The sequence below is a fragment of the Pimephales promelas genome, chromosome 25, assembly GCF_988280905.1.
Source record: "Pimephales promelas chromosome 25, fPimPro1.hap1.1, whole genome shotgun sequence".
NCBI lineage: Eukaryota > Metazoa > Chordata > Actinopteri > Cypriniformes > Leuciscidae > Pimephales > Pimephales promelas.
In genome coordinates, this window is record NC_142793.1 from 24,036,491 (window position 1) to 24,053,680 (window position 17,190).

At 39.6% G+C, this 17,190-nt stretch overlaps 2 protein-coding genes across 4 annotated transcripts in view; both read right to left on the reverse strand.

Moving 5' to 3' along the window:
* The window catches only part of gramd2ab (GRAM domain containing 2Ab), a 29,906-nt gene extending 27,576 nt beyond the window's left edge, over window positions 1-2,330 (reverse strand). For 2 of the 3 annotated variants that reach the window (XR_016150656.1, XM_039648057.2), the window contains exon 1: window positions 2,116-2,330. The gene's annotated coding sequence lies outside the window, so the exon portion shown is untranslated. The remainder of the gene's footprint in view (window positions 1-2,115) is intronic. The other variant, XM_039648058.2, reaches the window with a different exon arrangement.
* Window positions 2,331-4,808: 2,478 nt separating this feature from the next.
* znf609a (zinc finger protein 609a) overlaps window positions 4,809-17,190 on the reverse strand; it is a 104,357-nt gene continuing 91,975 nt past the window's right edge. The window contains exons 4-9 of the mRNA XM_039647941.2: window positions 16,919-17,006; window positions 11,514-13,857; window positions 10,915-11,332; window positions 9,170-9,505; window positions 8,839-8,917; window positions 4,809-7,715 (exon numbers count right to left, since the gene is read on the reverse strand). Coding sequence (XP_039503875.2) covers window positions 8,844-8,917; window positions 9,170-9,505; window positions 10,915-11,332; window positions 11,514-13,857; window positions 16,919-17,006 — 3,260 coding nt within the window. The 3' untranslated portion in view covers window positions 4,809-7,715; window positions 8,839-8,843. The remainder of the gene's footprint in view (window positions 7,716-8,838; window positions 8,918-9,169; window positions 9,506-10,914; window positions 11,333-11,513; window positions 13,858-16,918; window positions 17,007-17,190) is intronic.

Here is a 17,190-nt window from a genome sequence, read left to right on the forward strand (position 1 = left end):
TCATAATTCTTTCTGACTTTATAACGAATAATTCTGACTATATCACGCAATTCTGACTTTATATCTTACAATTCTGACTTTTTTTCTGACTTGTCTTGTACCAGTTATTGCAAGCCGTTGCGATATGCATATTGCGATATATATAATATATTGCAATATATATATGCATTTGCGATATTTCTATATATTGTGCAGCTCTACTACTGATGGACTTGCAGAAAAACAGAAGCTGAGCTGACCACAAAACCACATGCAACAACATCATGAGTGTTTCACTTCAAACGCTATGTACACAACACACACACATTACCACACATCAGAGCCTATCTGAGCAGCAGCAGTCTTTTGTCTAATGCAATAATACCAGATTTTAATAGAGGCTAATTATAGCCATTATGCAGAATGAGGGTGTGTGTTTACATGTTTAAGCTCTCGCTATAAGCATCAGGAGTCAGCGCTTGTCCACAGCACTTACGGCAAACCAACGTCACCGGACACATGAACAGACTGCTTTTCTGCTCAAGGTTGTGTAACTTATGCCAAAACAAACACCATTACAGTCAAAGCAAAGTATTTATAATGGTATAGATAACATAGGAGTCTATTTACAACTATAGAGGACTGCGGAGAGCCACAACTTTCCTTTCCTTTCAAACACAAAATTGAACGCATTTAACTCAATAAAACACCGGTTGTTATTTCTATTGGGTATGTTGTAGTATTTACTCCATGCAAACATAGTTAATGAAAGTGGTTTTAACTCAGAAACAACTTAAAGCAATCTCTTCTACTCTGATATTTCACAGCAATAATTTTCTTTAAAGGGTTATTCACCCAAATATGAAAACTCTGAGTAATTACTCGCCCTCGGGGTTGTTCAACCCCGTAAGACTCATCTTCGTTCATCTTTGGGACACAAATTAAGATATTTTTGATTAAATCTTAGAGCTAATTGAAACTTGCGGGCCCAGAAAGTTAGTAAAGACAATGTTTAAAATAGTCAGAGCAACTACAGTGGCTCAATCTTAAGTTTATCAAGCACGAGAATACTTTCTGTGCTCAAAAAACAAACAAAAATAACGACTTTAATCAACTTCTCACATAGTGTAACAGCGCAGCGTTTCTGGGTTGTACGTCACAGCTCTCAGATTTAATCAAAAATATCTTGATTTGTGTTCTAAAGATGAATGAAAGTCTTACAGGGTTGAAGAACATAATTACTGACAGAGTTTTCATCTTCGGGGGAAATATCCCTTTAACCCTTTGATGGGTGACATCTACAGCAATATTAAACCGTTCATATTTGATTGTCCTCAATCTTTTTATTTATTTATTGACAGCATATTCAATATGGGCAACAAAAGTTGTCCTTTTTGTCTTTCATGGCAGTGGACAGATGTGTACACTTACAAAAATAACAGTATTCTGCCTCGCAAATACGATAATACCTCGATTTTAGAGGAATAGGAACAGTACTTTTTGTAAGGGATTTTACTTCAAACTACCTCATTCTGTAAAAAAATATATATATATATATTTATATATATATATATATATATATATATATATATATATATATATAAGATTGAGCGTAGTTTTGACAAACGAGAAATTCTGAAAATGGGGTTCATCAACTGTGTGTGTCCGACAATCTTCAAAATATCTGTGTTGATCAGAGGATAGAAAATCATGCAGGTTTGGAACAACATGAAGGCGAATAAATCATGATAGAATTAAAATTTGGGGGTAACTGTCCCTTTAAGAATTTCTTTCTGATTTAATAATTCGCGCTAATAATACCATTATCAATAGTTAGAGTGTCCTAAAATGTGTATTCATCCATTTTAACATTAGTATACGAAATTCATGCAAGCATTAAATAATGTTTGTTAAACACTGAAAATGAATATGTTCTCACGGTGCACATCAAGACTGTGTTTAGGGATGAAAACACTGTAAACGTGGCGAAGAGTTTCGCGACTAAAATCCGGACTGTGATGTTCTTGCTCAATCGAAATCTATTTTTAAGACGTAAAATACACTAACATCTAGTAATACTGTAATGAGTAACACAATATATGAAAGCAAGCGGACATAATAGTGCGGGTCTCTTACCTTCAAACACAACTCCAGTCCGTCATTTCATAGCAAACACAGCAGATGTGTTTCTCCATCAGGATCTGCGTGTACATTCACATATGATTATCGAATATAAACATCGCATGGTCATAAAAAACGAGAGTATTTCGCTCTTCAAGGGCACGAGCGCTGAACATAACCGTGCCACGGGAAATTCTGCAGACCGGTTGCGACTTGTTGCTCAGATGTGCATGCGCATGGGGGCGTGATTTAATCTTATAGGCTCCTCCCTTTTCGTTGCTGCTGCTGCGAGCACGTGGACGGATGAGCCTGAGGTAATAGCGCTTCCTCTGTAAATTACAATCTTACTGTAATTAGAATTAAGTGCTGGCACTGGGACTGGGGCTAGTTTACACATATTTCTTTGTCTTTTCTTTTAAATATTTTATTTTTTTTGAATGTCTGTTTAAAAAAAAAATTTTTATGAACTGCATCTGTATTCCTGGGTAATAATAGTGGGAATGTTGAATAACAGTGGGCAATAACAGTGCAATAACTGGGTAATAACAGTGGAAATGTTGAATAACAGTGGGAAATAACAGTGCAATAACTGGGTAATAACAGTGGAAATGTTGAATAACAGTGGGAAATAACAGTGCAATAACTGGGTAATAACAGTGAAAATGCTGAATAGTCTTTTGTAGTAAATAGCCTAATTTTTTTTTTTTTGAAAAAAGAATGACAACCCATCTCCATAACCGTCGTACACTTAATATGCATTTGTCAGCAACAACTAACAAGAACTTTAACTGTCGTGGTATTTATTAAGCTCAATTTAAAAACAATATGACAATCATTTCGTATGGCATATACAGTAGCCTATAAATACATGCCTAAAAAAACATGCCATCACATTTAAATGCTTTTTTGAATTATTATTATTATTATTATAAGTAATACATTTTCTTATATAAATATTCTTGCAAGGCAATATAACCAACAGTCTTGTAAATGCACAGGCTCTCTCATACAGTGGGCTGTTTGTATTTGTCACACCACGCGCGCTCACAAGGACTGAGAGAGCGCGCGCCTTGAATTCTAATCGCGCGCGTGCCTCGCATGTAAAGCGTCAGACTCAGAACATCACGATGTGTTCACAAGGCACACACACACGGTCTTTTCTGGTTGACGGTGTTTAATAGTGAACAAACGTTATGTTACTGTCGTGTCAAATATGCTTTTACAACTTTAAATTTGGCGAATATCGATACTTATTTTCAATAGACACTGCATGCTTGTTGTATAACATCTCTGAGAGTCCTCTAGCACTCACGTGAGGTTTCCATGGCAACTGCTGGGTCTTCAAGCACGCGAGGCTTTTCATTCCCGCGCTGGTCACCTGATGGCGCGAAGCTGAGCTTCACTGAAGTAACGTTACCTCCTCAGCTGCCTTAAACTGGTTTTCAAGAAGTAAAACGTCTTTCCAGGGTTAACAATCATTTTTTTATCTAAAAAACTACGTTTATACATAACTTTCCACAAGTTTTAGCTTCTTTCCCAACCAAAAAAGTTGTGTGTGATAGAGAAAGGAAGAGTTCAAGGACGAGGCAGGCTAGTTCATTCATATCACTTTTACGGCTTCATTTTACATTTAGTCCTTTAGGGTAGACGCAATATTAGAATATTTTAAATAATAAAAAAGAACAGGAAAGAGGCTATGAGTTCAACAATCCATTCAATGGGCTGTATTGTCTTAAGATATTATATTTCACGAAATATTATGGAGGAATAGCCTATATTTTCAAGGCACACCAAATGTATTTATCCTCATAATCCGCGAGAAATTAAATGGCGTCCGTACACAGATTCAATCAAGCTGTTACACGAACATGCCGAAGAACACATTTTTTTTTCTCTCGAAACAATTACATGTTGTACTATAAAAGTAGTGTCATAATTGGTCAAAGAGACTGGGTCCCAAAGGAAGGTAAAGGCGGCCCTCTGATGGTTAAAACCTGGTACTTCAATTCTTCCATGTAAAATAAGTGTGGTTAAATTAGAAGAAATTACACCTTTTTGCAGGTCTTCTACTCTGCTTTTCTTATGATAGTCTCTCAGATTGACCTGGTTTTATGTTTCAAGGTGGCCTGGATCCTCACAGTTTTTTCTATGGCGTTGGTCTTTAACTTTTTTTTTATAATCTAAATTTAGTTAATAATACTGAACTGGAGTCTGGACTATAATTTAATCAGTCACTTGAATTAACACATCTATATTCAATAGAAAGGCCAAAAAGTGCAATATAACAGTGGGAATAAATTGACTTTTTAAGGGTGTTCCCATATTATGCCATTAAAACAAAACCTGGTGGGATTGCTCTGTTCATTTGTTCATTTGAATAAGTGTGAACACTTCCATGAATAGATGGGTCTCGCTCCACTTCCAAACGAACTCTGGTGTGGTGTGTACTGAAATATGAAAGCAACACTGACCAAAAAACACGTAAACGAACCAAAAACAGGACGTGATGTCACAAGATGCGACCCTAAAAGACAATGCTTAAGCATACCTGGCTGGCATACCTGGATGTTGCCCATCACAGTTCGGTACAGGCGTCAGAACCGAGTCTCCTCGCAGCAGATCTTCATTTTTGATCAGAATACAGCTTTCGCTTGCAGATGCAATACAACACAAGTCTTTCACAGAGATAAGACACCGATTAACAGGAGTGATTGTCTCATAAAAAGATTTATTTTCTGCCTAAATGTACAAAGGCAAGTTACAGTATTGTATAAAAAATGTAGCAATTTACACTTTACATGAGAGATCCCTAGGAAGAGAGAGTGAGACAGTGAGGAAAGGCAGGGAGAGAGAGAGAGAGAGAGAGAGAGAGAGAGCGCGATGGTTTACAAAGAGAAATGGATCCAAACACAGAAATGAAGAGGTGTAAACATCTTTCTTTCAAGTACCAATGACTGACACAGCTCTCTATGGGCGTGGGGTGGGTGGGGCTTACTTAGTGATGCAGGTTGTGGGAGGGGCCTAATAAAAACAAAAAACTGAAGAGAAAATAAACCAAATTCTCTTCTCTTCCCATAAGGATCACACAGGGAGGCTATATTAGCACCGTTGGAGACAAATCTGAACACATGTTTGAACTGTTGAAACAAAACCGGCCGTTTCATCTTTCTAAAAGGAGAAAACATGAACTAGAAAAAAACAACAGCAACAACAAAATGAAGAACCCTCAAAAATAAATTAAAAACAATCAAGCGCTTTTTCCTCAACAATTATGAATCAAGTCACCAGACAGCACAGGTTTACTGGCTAAACGCGCAAAGACAGAACAACTAAAAAGTGAGTTTATTACTATATATATATAAATCCTAACTCTCTCGTATTAGTGCGAGCCTTTTGAGACCAGTGCTGCAGTTTCACTTAAGTTACCGTTTAGGCTTTTAGTTAGAGAAAGCTGGTCCTAAATCAGCATAAAAAAATGTTGTTTTACATCACCACGGAGAGAAGGAAATAAAAACGGCGGAGAAAATCTGGCCAAACAATAAAAAATGTGCGATTTTTAGCATGTTGCGCCATTGAAAATATCACAATACCCTGCAGATACTAAACATTTGCTGACGATGAGGATGAAAAACAAACGGTCACGTTTAACATGAAGGGAGGGGGGAGCCGCTGTAAACGACTTACGTTAAGTAACGTCTTCTTCCCTGTGCCGCTCAATAATCGAGTTTCAATGCGGCTGAGAGCGATGAACATGCCAGGATGACTTAAAAGGCTCAGATTTCAATAATAATGCTCTCCTGAGAGATTGCGATTCAGACAATAACTGCATGTTGATGAACTGGAAAGACTAGCACCAGACTCGGGTCGTCCTTTCCCACAGTTCCCATCAATCCCTCTTGACATGTGGACGTGCCATTGCTTTTATGTCTCGCAAGGGTGTGGACTAAAAATCCTGTGACGTTTTATATTAAAACTTTGCGCAAAAAGATGTGCTTCTAAAACAGTTTCAAAGCAGAGTGAGACTGACTTGAAGAGTGTTGAAGAGGAGGGGTAGAAAAAGTAGTTAAAAAACAAAAACACTTCCAATATAAAGCCGTTATACCAGCTAAACGTTGATATCATGTCAACAATGGTAGAAAAAAAAGGCTAACAGACAAAAAAATGAAATAAAAGAGAGAGAAGAAAATCCGATAGCATTCAACAACTGTTTTTTTAAAATAATTCCTTTGTACAATATATACAGAAAGCACATAGTGAGGGAGATAAGGAAGGAGTTGCTTTGCTCTCTGTTTGGGTTAATGCTTTTACCGAGTGCTGGGTAAAACCAGAAGAAAGCGTGTTTTCCAGGTGTGGTTTTCCGAGTCTGTGGATCAGTGAGAACTGACCCAACCCAAGGTTAAAGAAGTCCAGAAGATGGAGGCCAAATCTAAGCCTCTTTTGGGGTTATCTTACTCAAATCGCTCTAAGCTTTCAAGGTTTGCCCCGTTTCGGACTTCAATCCGCAAGCAGCATATCAATGAAAACTGTCAATCATCGCAAGCCGGAAAAAAAAATCCGTAAATCCAGTCTGGAAGTCAATGCTCCATCTACCCTCCACCACCCGGATCATCCAAACGTCAGAAGGCCCATCATGTAACGACATCAGGTCATCGCTTAAAGCGATAGTTAGCCCACGGTTTAAGTCATCCTTGGTGTATATGACATTCTTCTTTCAGACAAACACAATTGGAGTTATAAATTAAAAATGTCCTGGATTTTCAAAACAGAAACGGCCATTATAAAGCTTGGAAGAGCTATATTATTTTATAATATAACTTCGATTGCATTCGTCTGAAAGAAGAATGTCATAAACACCTAGGATGACTTGAGGGCGAGTAAACCATGGGCTAATTTTCATTTTAGGGTGAATATCCCTTTAACGACCGATGCGAAGCCCCGTCGCCCGTTCGAGAACAAAACATTTGCCTTGCGCTGCAAAACGGCCAAAGTGACTTTGGGCTATTTGTTCATGATCAAAAGGAACGAGAAAGAATGACCGTCAAAGACAGGGAAGTGCATTAAAAACTGCCTGTTGAACAAGGAACTCGAGTATGTTGAAACGATGGCTTCGCAACGGGACTGCCCTGAATGAACTGAGTGAGGAAATCAAGCTTTATCCACTTGCATAGTGTCCACGAAGAGATGTGTGTATGTAGATGTGTGAAGATGAAGATGCTGGAATCCTTCGGGGGGGGGGGGAAACAACAATAATCCTTATGGCTCTAGAGCAGCAGTCCAGAACATCCGCACTCCACGCTTTAAACACAATGTAGTGACTTCCAGGAATGTCTTTGCATTCATTGAAGATTTCCCACACTCTGTAGGTCCGTGTGTGTTTTCCGAGAGCTTGCGCATCGTGCGTGTCTCCTCTCTCCTGAGTATGTTTCCAGCAGCACAGAGAGGGAGGCGTATGGATCTGCTTTTTCTCCCGTCTGAAGGCGACCGAGAAGAAGTCCGGGGGAAAAGAACCATAAGGAAATCAGGAACATCATTGAACTGATGTCATAAGCTCCTCCACACCATGTCCTCATGTGAACCAGTCACATTTCTGCAGAAAAGCGGCTAGTCACTTCTCCCTGGAGAGGGAACGAGAACACACAAGAAAACTTGAATAACTGATGCATACAGTCAAACCAAAAATTATTATATTTTTTTGGGACACTATAAGAGAGCAAAATAAAGTAAACCGACATATTATACCTAAATATTCTTCATACAGTAAAATATTATATTATTCCTCCACTTTGAGCTGATGATGTTCTGCTGAAGTGTGTTTTCTGTAATTGCTAATGCTCTATTGCTTGGTCACTGGTTGAGCTAAACTGGTATTATCTAATTGTGTAGTTAAATTTAACAGATATTCAACATAATTCATGTGTGAGAGTCGAACAGAAAGACGGACAAAACCAGTCAAATATCAACTGAGTTCTGCTCGTATTTTACTACCGTTTTCAACTAAATGATAATGTGAGAAATGTTGAAGGTGTCTGAATAAATTTTGGTTTTACTGTATATCCTTCATTATATGTAAAAGGCCTTGGTATATAAGAGACTTTCACCACTAGAGGACAGCAAAGACTGTCCAGTCAAGAATAAAACCCTTTTTAGGGCTGGATGATAAATCAATATTATTATGGTAGCAATATAAAAGTTAACTAACGTTGTGAATACGGTGCTGAGTGTAATGCACTTTTTATTGGCCATTAAGTTCCTAAAGACCGTGTTATTGAGTTCAATTTATTTCTGCAGGTCATTTCTTTGAAATTGTCCTATTTGAAGAATTGGTTAAAAATACAGATTAATGTGCATGTGCATGGACGTCCCCCATAGCATTTTGTTTTTCGCGTGCTTTACAACACTTAATTGTAATTACATATGGTAAATATTGCTGATTATCACTATGCATTATGTTGTTGGCCCACATAAAAAATTGAGTTCAATTAGTCAAGAATGCAAGGATATACGATTATTTTACTACAATTCTACCAAGTAACAATGACTTTGATAACGGCAAAATAATAGTTCATCTGATATAAGAAAAAACTCATTTTAAACAATTTCAGCGCAAAAACAAACTGAGATTTAAATCAAATATTTAAAAGAGGTGAATTTTACAGTATATTTAATAGCTATATCGCCCAGCCCTAAAACATATAAGCTAAATGTTTGGTGCTTGTAGATAAAGATGAACCATCTTACCATTCTCACCTCCGTGCGGGGGGGTATAGTGAAGGGGCAGAGGCTTGTTGACTTGCAACAATGGCTGAAGAGGAGATACCTGTGAGATGGAGAAATATCTTAGTTACGTATCAGTGGATAAGAAACTTTGGAGTCAAGAAATTTTACAGTCAACCTAAACAAAGCTACAGTCAAACCAATGTATTCAGACACCTTCTCACATTATCACAGTTTATTCACTGTAGTTTAGAAAATGTCAAATGAACTCAGTGGATATTTGACTGGTTTTGTCCTTCTCTCACACATGAATTATGTTGAATATCTGTCAGCTTTTGGATTTTGAATTGCTTACCTGTAGCATAAGACAGGTCGTACTGTCCTGGGAGTAGTTGATAGCCTAGATGATGGTGGGAAGGCATGATCCGCTGAGAAGGTGAAGATCTTGGACGTTCACCGTCTCTTTCTCGGTCACTCCCACTTCGGTCTCTTTCATGGGGCATCTTTTCACCCACTGTGGGCGATTTGCTCTTGTACTGGTTAGCATGCTGATGCAAGATGTCCAGGGCTTTGGACTCAGATGCAGACTTGCCGCTCACCGTAGGACTGGCACGAGCCTTCTCACCCTCCTCACCAGGGGGCATCTTACTGCCATATGGAGGAAAAGAGTAACCCGCCGACAGGTACGATCCTAAAGAAAGGTGAAAATACCAGTGACACTTTAAATATCAGTATTCTGGTTATAGGTGAAATTCAAATAAGAAAATTAGGGATGCATAATATACATCAGCCACCGTATCGGTACCGATATATGTTTATTTTTAATGTTATCGGCCTGATATACAACTATTGCACATATATATAATCATATGTACATATAGTTTCTCTTTATGTATGTGTGTATAATATATATGACATCTATGGTGGTATAAAGAAATTAGAAATGTGCGATATATCGGCCACCATATCGGTACCGATATATGTTTATTTTTAATGTTATCGGCCTGATATACAACTACTGCACATATGTATAATCATCTATGTACATATAGTTTTTCTTTATGTATGTGTGTATAAATGACATCTATGGTGGTATAAAGAAATTAGAAATGCACGATATATCGGCCACCATATCGGTACCGATATATGTTTATTTTTAATGTTATCGGCCTGATATACAACTATTGCACATATGTATAATCATATATGTACATGTATTTTCTTTTTATGTATGTGTCTATATATGACATCTATGTTGGTATAAAGAAATTAGAAATGCATGATATATTGGCCACCATATCAGTACCGATATATGTTCATTTTTAATGTTATCACTATCAGCCCGATAAGAATATATGGCTGATATACGAGTATTGCACATATGTATAATTATATATGTACATATAGTTTCTCTTTATGTATGTGTGTATATATGATATGCATGCATATGTATAATTTGTTTGCATTCTTCTCAAATTGATTTGATTTATTTTTCTCTTTCCTCACGTTTATGTATTCTCACGTTTATGTATTCATACGTAACTTCTGCTTATAACATTCAGGGATGAGGGCAATGTGAAGCCTTGTTTTATCATATCGTATTGCTGTTAATGTTTTTATTTATGTAAAGCTTAATAAAGAATAAAAAAATGTGTTAAAGATTTTGTACTAAAAAATAAAAGTTACATTTTGAATGATATATTAAAGCCAATAAATAATGGATTATTTCCTTCAGCTGAGACACTTCAGATGTGCACTGTTCAACATGATCGTTTTGCATTGCTTGAAATATGATTGAAATCACTTCAAAAAATGAGAATAATTCAGTGCTACATGTGCAGCGCAAGTGCCTCATATCGGCTACATAAAATTATAATGAGAACATTATAATTGTGTGCTTGGGATATGGCTTTTAATGATGAGACTTGTTTTTGAAATCAGGCACTCAAATTATAGAAAATATTCAATTTATCGGCCAATATATCGGTTATCGGCTTTCAAATATAAAGAATAATCAGTTACCGATATTATCAGCCAAAATGTTCAAATCAAGCAAAAAATGACTGCAAAAAACCTAGTTACCTCAACAAAAGGACTTACCAGGGTAATTCTGCATCATTACAGCAGGCATCCCCCTGTATCCTGGATGGCCGGTGTCATAACCTTGACCATAGGGGTATCCGTGCATATAAGACATATATGACTGGTGCTGCGGCAGAGGTGAGGAAAACTGCATATGTGCTCGTGGATCTTTGCTAACTCCTCTATGCTCCTCTGGGGCTGATGAAGTTCGTGGTTCTGCCACTTCCTTATTTTCCTCTTTAGAGGGAGTGTCTTTATGACGTGACCTTTCATCTTTGCCCTTCCGGTCTCTCTCACGGTCTCTGTCCCGATCTCGGTCCTTTTCTCGCTCACGATCCCGTTCTCGCTCTTCCTTCCACCTCTCCTCATCAATCTGTTTCTGAGCATCAGGGTACTTGCTGGGGTAAACGTAGGGCCACAGTCGAGAGTCTGGCTCCTGGAAAAGAAAGTGGAGTTAGAAATGCTCATCGTGAAAGAAGGGTAAGTGAATAGTGAGGGTTCTTATAACTATTAGGGCTCAAGAGTCTCAAGAAAGACATGAAGGTCAAAACTGTGATGAAAATGACTCTATAAAAGGTATAGTATAAAGAAACAAAAATAATGTTTAAGTTCCATACCTGTCTATACATGTACATTGCCTGCTCCATAGCCGATCTTCCAGACTCGAGGCCTGATTTCTGCTCATCCTTTGTATGATGGCCAGCTTCACTTAGCTTCATTTTCAAACCCTCACCTTGCTGGGTCTGTCCCTTGCCATCTTCCCCTTTGGGGATAATGACTGACTTGCCAGGCTCTGAGAGATCTTTGGGCTTGCTCTGCTGGGACGGCTTGCCCAAGTCTGAGATGCTTGGCGCCTTAGACAATGTTGGAGGAACCGAAGCTTTCTGCTTCCATTCTTCTTGCTTAATGGAGGCTTCTCTATCCTTCTGAGCAGCCTCTGATTTCTTCTCTGCAACACGATGCTGCTCAGCAGCTTGTCGTTGTCTGTCCTCACACTGTTGCCTGTAAGCTGGACTTGTGTTCATCAGGTGGTTATGATAGGTCTGATCTGGTGAATAGCCAAAGGGAGGTACATAAGCATACTGATTGTAATAGAGGGGCTGCATGAACATGCTGGTACGCTGTTGAATGACCGAAGGCTGCTGTTGTGGTTGCTGTTGCTGTTGAGAGGGTACACCTATATCTGGCTTTCGTTCTTCAAGCGGCTCTGATTTGCCCTTGTCAATCCCTGGTTCCGGTTCCTCCTCTTTTTTCACCTTCACTGCAACATCTTGCAACGTGTTGGGAGGGTTAGAGACTCCTGGACTGGGGTTTGGGTTGCTATAAGTGGGTGAGTAGTATGTATCGTAACCTGGATAATAAGAGGGGTCTTTGTTTGGTGGTTGGGATGGGAATAGAGATTTCTTGGCACCTTCCCGAACTGCCTGATCCTCAGACTTGACCTTTATACCATCCACTTTGCCCTCACCATCCTCCCCTGCATCTGAGATGTCAGAGTATGCTGGGCTATTGGTCTTCACAGAAGAGTTATCTGCCCCATTTTGGGTAACCACATGCAGTGGAGTAAGAGGCTGTGCCATCCCACCACTTTCTATCCGACTAGCCACGCCAATAGAAGGACTGGGGGAATTGTCCGAAAAACTGTAGATTTTGTCCGCCTCTGCTTTCATGCTGGCTAGCCGACTTTGATGTGGATCCGTGGATCCATTTAACAGTCCCTCACTCTTACTGCCTTGGTCTGAGCTCTCAGAATATGGGCTCTTTCCTTCTTCAGGTTTCCCTCCTTTAGAAGGGGCTTTTGGACTGTCTCCTTCCTTACTGCCCTCCTTCTTTTTCTTATCTTTCTTTTTCTTGTCCTTAGAACCACTCAAGACTGGGTTGATTGAGGGATCTCCAATTACTGCAGGTTTGGGTTGAATGGACTTTAGTTGGGGGCTCTTGCTAATGGCCTGGACCAGAGAGCCCATACTGGCGGACGAGCCAGAATTGGGAGCAGGGAAGCCAGAGGTTGGTAAGTTGTACAATTGCTGTGGAGGTAAAGAGGGAACCAGGGGTCTTGCGGACTTCATTGCCTTCTGAGCAAGTTTTTCTGCCTTGGTACTACTTCCAGACTTCTTAGCTTTATCCAAGCCTCTTTTATCATCAATGCCATCATTGCTCGTCTCATCTGTAAGACATGGGCCATCCTCACCGCCATCCATGGGTACAACAGAGTCATGCTCAGTTTCTGGTTTCTTCTTGCCAGGCTGCTTCGAGCTGAACTTTCCTGATGAGGGTGATTGGCTCTGGGCATCAAATCCTCTACCTTTGGGTGTGTTCGACCTTGCAGGAGACGCACAACCCTTCTGGGAAATGGATGCACCATTGCAACTACCTGACTCGGGGTGCAAAGTGGAGTCCTCACCATACTCACTATCACCATCTATGTCCAGCTTGATATCATCATCATTGTGAGCACGAGCCTGGTGATATTTAAGTCCATTAATGTGCTTGTATTTCTTGTTGCAGTTGGGATGGGGGCAATCAATGAGAACCGGTGAGGGGCAGCTGCGATCTAAAGAAGGGGGCAAGGATTCAGCTTTGATGTTGGACAGGGGAAGAATAGTATGAGGTATTCCACTATTCGAATTGGTTCGCATTCGTTTGCTACCCTTAGTATCCTCAGAACTAGAATTGGGCTCCATGTCTGAGGCAGGTTTGTTCTTGCGTTTGTTAGCAGATGAAGGACTAGCCTTTATATCCTCAGGGTTGCTGTTTGGTGGGGTTCGCCGCTCAGAGGAATTCTGACTGCCCCGTCGCCCTTTGCTGTTCGACGCGGCTCGAGTCTTGCTGTTGTTGCTGCCTTTGTTATCAGAAGAGTTACTGTTTTCATTTACAGGCGTATTGCTATTGGGCCTCATTCTTTTACCCCGTCCACGCCCATTCCTCATCTCCAGGTCACTTGTGGGTGACTCACAGAACCTGAAGAAGTGTAAGGGAAAAATTAATTTCTACTGAATATGAAAAACCGACTCTTTCATAGACATTCAAGGGATAGTTCACCCAAAAATTTGAATTAGCCCATGATTTACTCACCCTCAAGTCATCCTAGGTCTATATGCCATTCTTCTTTTAGACAAATACAATCGGAGTTATATAAAGTTAAATGTTTTGGCTCTTCCAAGCTTTATAGTGGGAGTAAATGGCCGTTAAAGTTTTGAAGATCCAGCCATGATAAAAGTGCTCCACACGGCCCATTTTTAAAAATAACTCCGATTGTATTCGTCTGAAAGAAGAATGTCATGTACACTTAGAATTACTTGAGGGCGAGTAAATCATGGGCTAATTTTTAATTTTGGGTGAACTATCCCTTTAAATTCAAAATCAATAATCAAATAAATAAGTGCCATCCATTTTCGACATAAAACTCACAATTATCTGCTAACCACAAAGGCTGCTAACAGTCCTGCAGAGATTCTAGGTTGAGAAATAGCCTCTCTTCTAAATCAGCCTCTACATTTGGATGCTATAAGTGCTTCTCCAGTGGGCCCTGGAGAGCCAGCAACGTGCTGTGCGTTTTTATCCTCTCGTTATCCCTGATCTAGACAGCAATGCTTGTTCTGATGAATGGCACGCAGTACCACACTGCTGCAGGATTAAGCCAGGGTGACCTGGCTGCTGATTAGATGCAGTGTGATAACATCCTCCAACAGATAAGGCACAAGAGCAACCAACGAGCTTGATCAAAGCACAGGCATTGAACCATAGTAAAACAAAGCAGTTAAGAAAGCTACCTCAGGGCCCCCGGTCCTGAGAACAGAACTGAGATTTATAAGGAGCAGCAGAATGGCAAGATGATATACATCACAGGTTGATATGTAATGTTAGAGATCTTTAACTGGATAAAAACTCTATCGGGAGTTGTCCAGTGGGTTATAAGGAACTAGATAGGCTATGTTCTATTTCGATTGTTGGTTATACAACATTTTCATGACATGCAGCTGTTTTTTCAGCGTCTCAAGGCTTGATTTTCAGATGGTGCGTGAAGTCACTGTGTACAGCTCTGTAAATCGTCATCGCCGTCTAACTAACTGGACCACAAGTTAACACCCTGTTTGCTTTACACTAAAGGTTCTTGCACCCCGAGTCCGAAATTGTCATCTGGTGAAAAAATAAATACGACCTCACGTTGTGTCAATCACATTTACATACTGCCCCCGAAACATCTGTCCGTCATAAAAAAAATTCGGATTGGGTTCAACATTCTGCGTTTTTTCGAATCCGTAGCAAGCATTTTGAGAGGTGTTTGGACAATTTAGAGCCACCGTACAAGGGCATATCGGACACACAGTGTTAGTAGCTAACGTTATAAAGTTAACTATTAGCCAGTTACTGGCCAGTTGTATTTCATGAGAAACATATGAATTCACGTGCTGTAATAAATCCAACAGACAGGACTCTCTAAACTGCGGCGCAAACAAACATGACGGTGCCCATCTCACGTTACAGATCAAGATCATTTATAAAGGCTAAACAAACTCACTTACACGTATTTGAGAATCGGACTAGAAGATAGTTAATTTTTATAAATAAAAGTGCTACATCTGTCATACATTCGGGGGGGGGGGGGGGGGGGGGATGGTATTTGTAAAGAATACTCATTGTTTAACTGTCTACTCTCTGCTGTCTCAAACAACGACATCACTTCCTGTCGGCCCCCCTAACTTCCTTTTGGCTGCAATTCGCAACCTCACCACTAGGCGCGCTAAAACTTACACACTGCACCTTTAAGTGTTAAATCTCGCAGTGGAGAATTCTGAGAATTCTCAAAAATACAGAACGACTATCACATTCATCATTAATTGCGTTAATCTGTTCCAAAGACTACAAGCAGCTCCGACTGGAACGCAAATATACAGAAGAAACGCATATGAATGCACTGCATCATCTTCACCGGTGCCCTCCCCAGGGTTAATGCTGTGTTAGTAATGTTTGCCTGCAGCCAGAAGATAAAGTGCACCATGGAAATTCAGTCTTTTCTGGAACATTACGATTAGAAATCAGAAGCCGCCTCCTAAGGCAGCGTCTCTTAAATGTACACAGTATTATGTACAGCAAATTATTTGTACCATGCAGTGCTGGTATCTAACCTTGGGCAGGCTACAGCATGATAACTAAATGTCGGAGTGTCTGTTCTGTAAAAGGCATGTGCAAGGTCAAAGAAGGAGGCTCCTTCAGACCGAAGCTCATTATTATTGCCTCAAGCTGTAATCAAGGGTCATGCGAGAAGTTCACGGCATTAGGACCCAGCAGAATGCAACTGAAATGCTGGTCTGTAAGGGAGTACTAACGCTTTAGATCGATGGAAGCAGGAGAAAAGAATAGGGAGGAGGGGAATCAATTCCTTCATGATGCTGCATTTCAAAAGGTGAGTGTCAGAAAGGGGTGGGGGACATTTTGACATATTACCCTCCAATGTTTCCTTCATTACTGCAAAATCCCAGAGGAGATGAAAGGGTCTAGCAGGAGTGTGCAGTGGCCACAATCAACTCAAACAGATAGACTGTATAGAGCTCTACACTGCATTTGGTTACACTTATATTTTAAGGTCTCATTGTTACAGATATGAAAACCTTTCACAATATTCTAATTTTGAATTAAGGGTTCTCATAAGCTGTAAGTTATAATCATCAAAAGTATAACAAGGCTTGAAATATCTCACTTTACATGTAATGGGTCTACTTGTTTCACCTTTTAAGTCAAATTACTGAAATAAATGAACTTTTGCACCATATTCTAATTTTTCGAGTTTCACATGTACTTACTATAGGTTAAGGATTTGGTTGAGGGTTAGTTGCATGTAATTATGCATGATTTATGGTAAGTACATGTAACAAGGACACTGCGTGACCATGAATTCAAATATTCACCCTGTGCAAAATTCAAATAGGTTTTCATTTCATAGCAAACTAAACGTGTATTTGTAAATTAGGTTGAATTAATCCTACACAAACAGTACAGGCTTGTATATGATAACTCTTACCGTGGAGGAGCCCAGTCATGTCGAGTGCAGTCTAACAGGGTGCCCACATACGTCTTGTTCCTCCAGGTAACATTTACAACCAGCATACCTGAAGAAAAGACATCAAAACAGGAAATAAGTCCTCAAGCAACGAAACGCATATAACAAAGTTGATTTATTTTACTTCACTAGCCGAATGAATGCACCTTTTAGCTTAACAGATCACAAATATGACGCTGGACGAGACGAAACTGCACATATCTAATTGGGGATCTGGGTTTTAGATGCAGCAA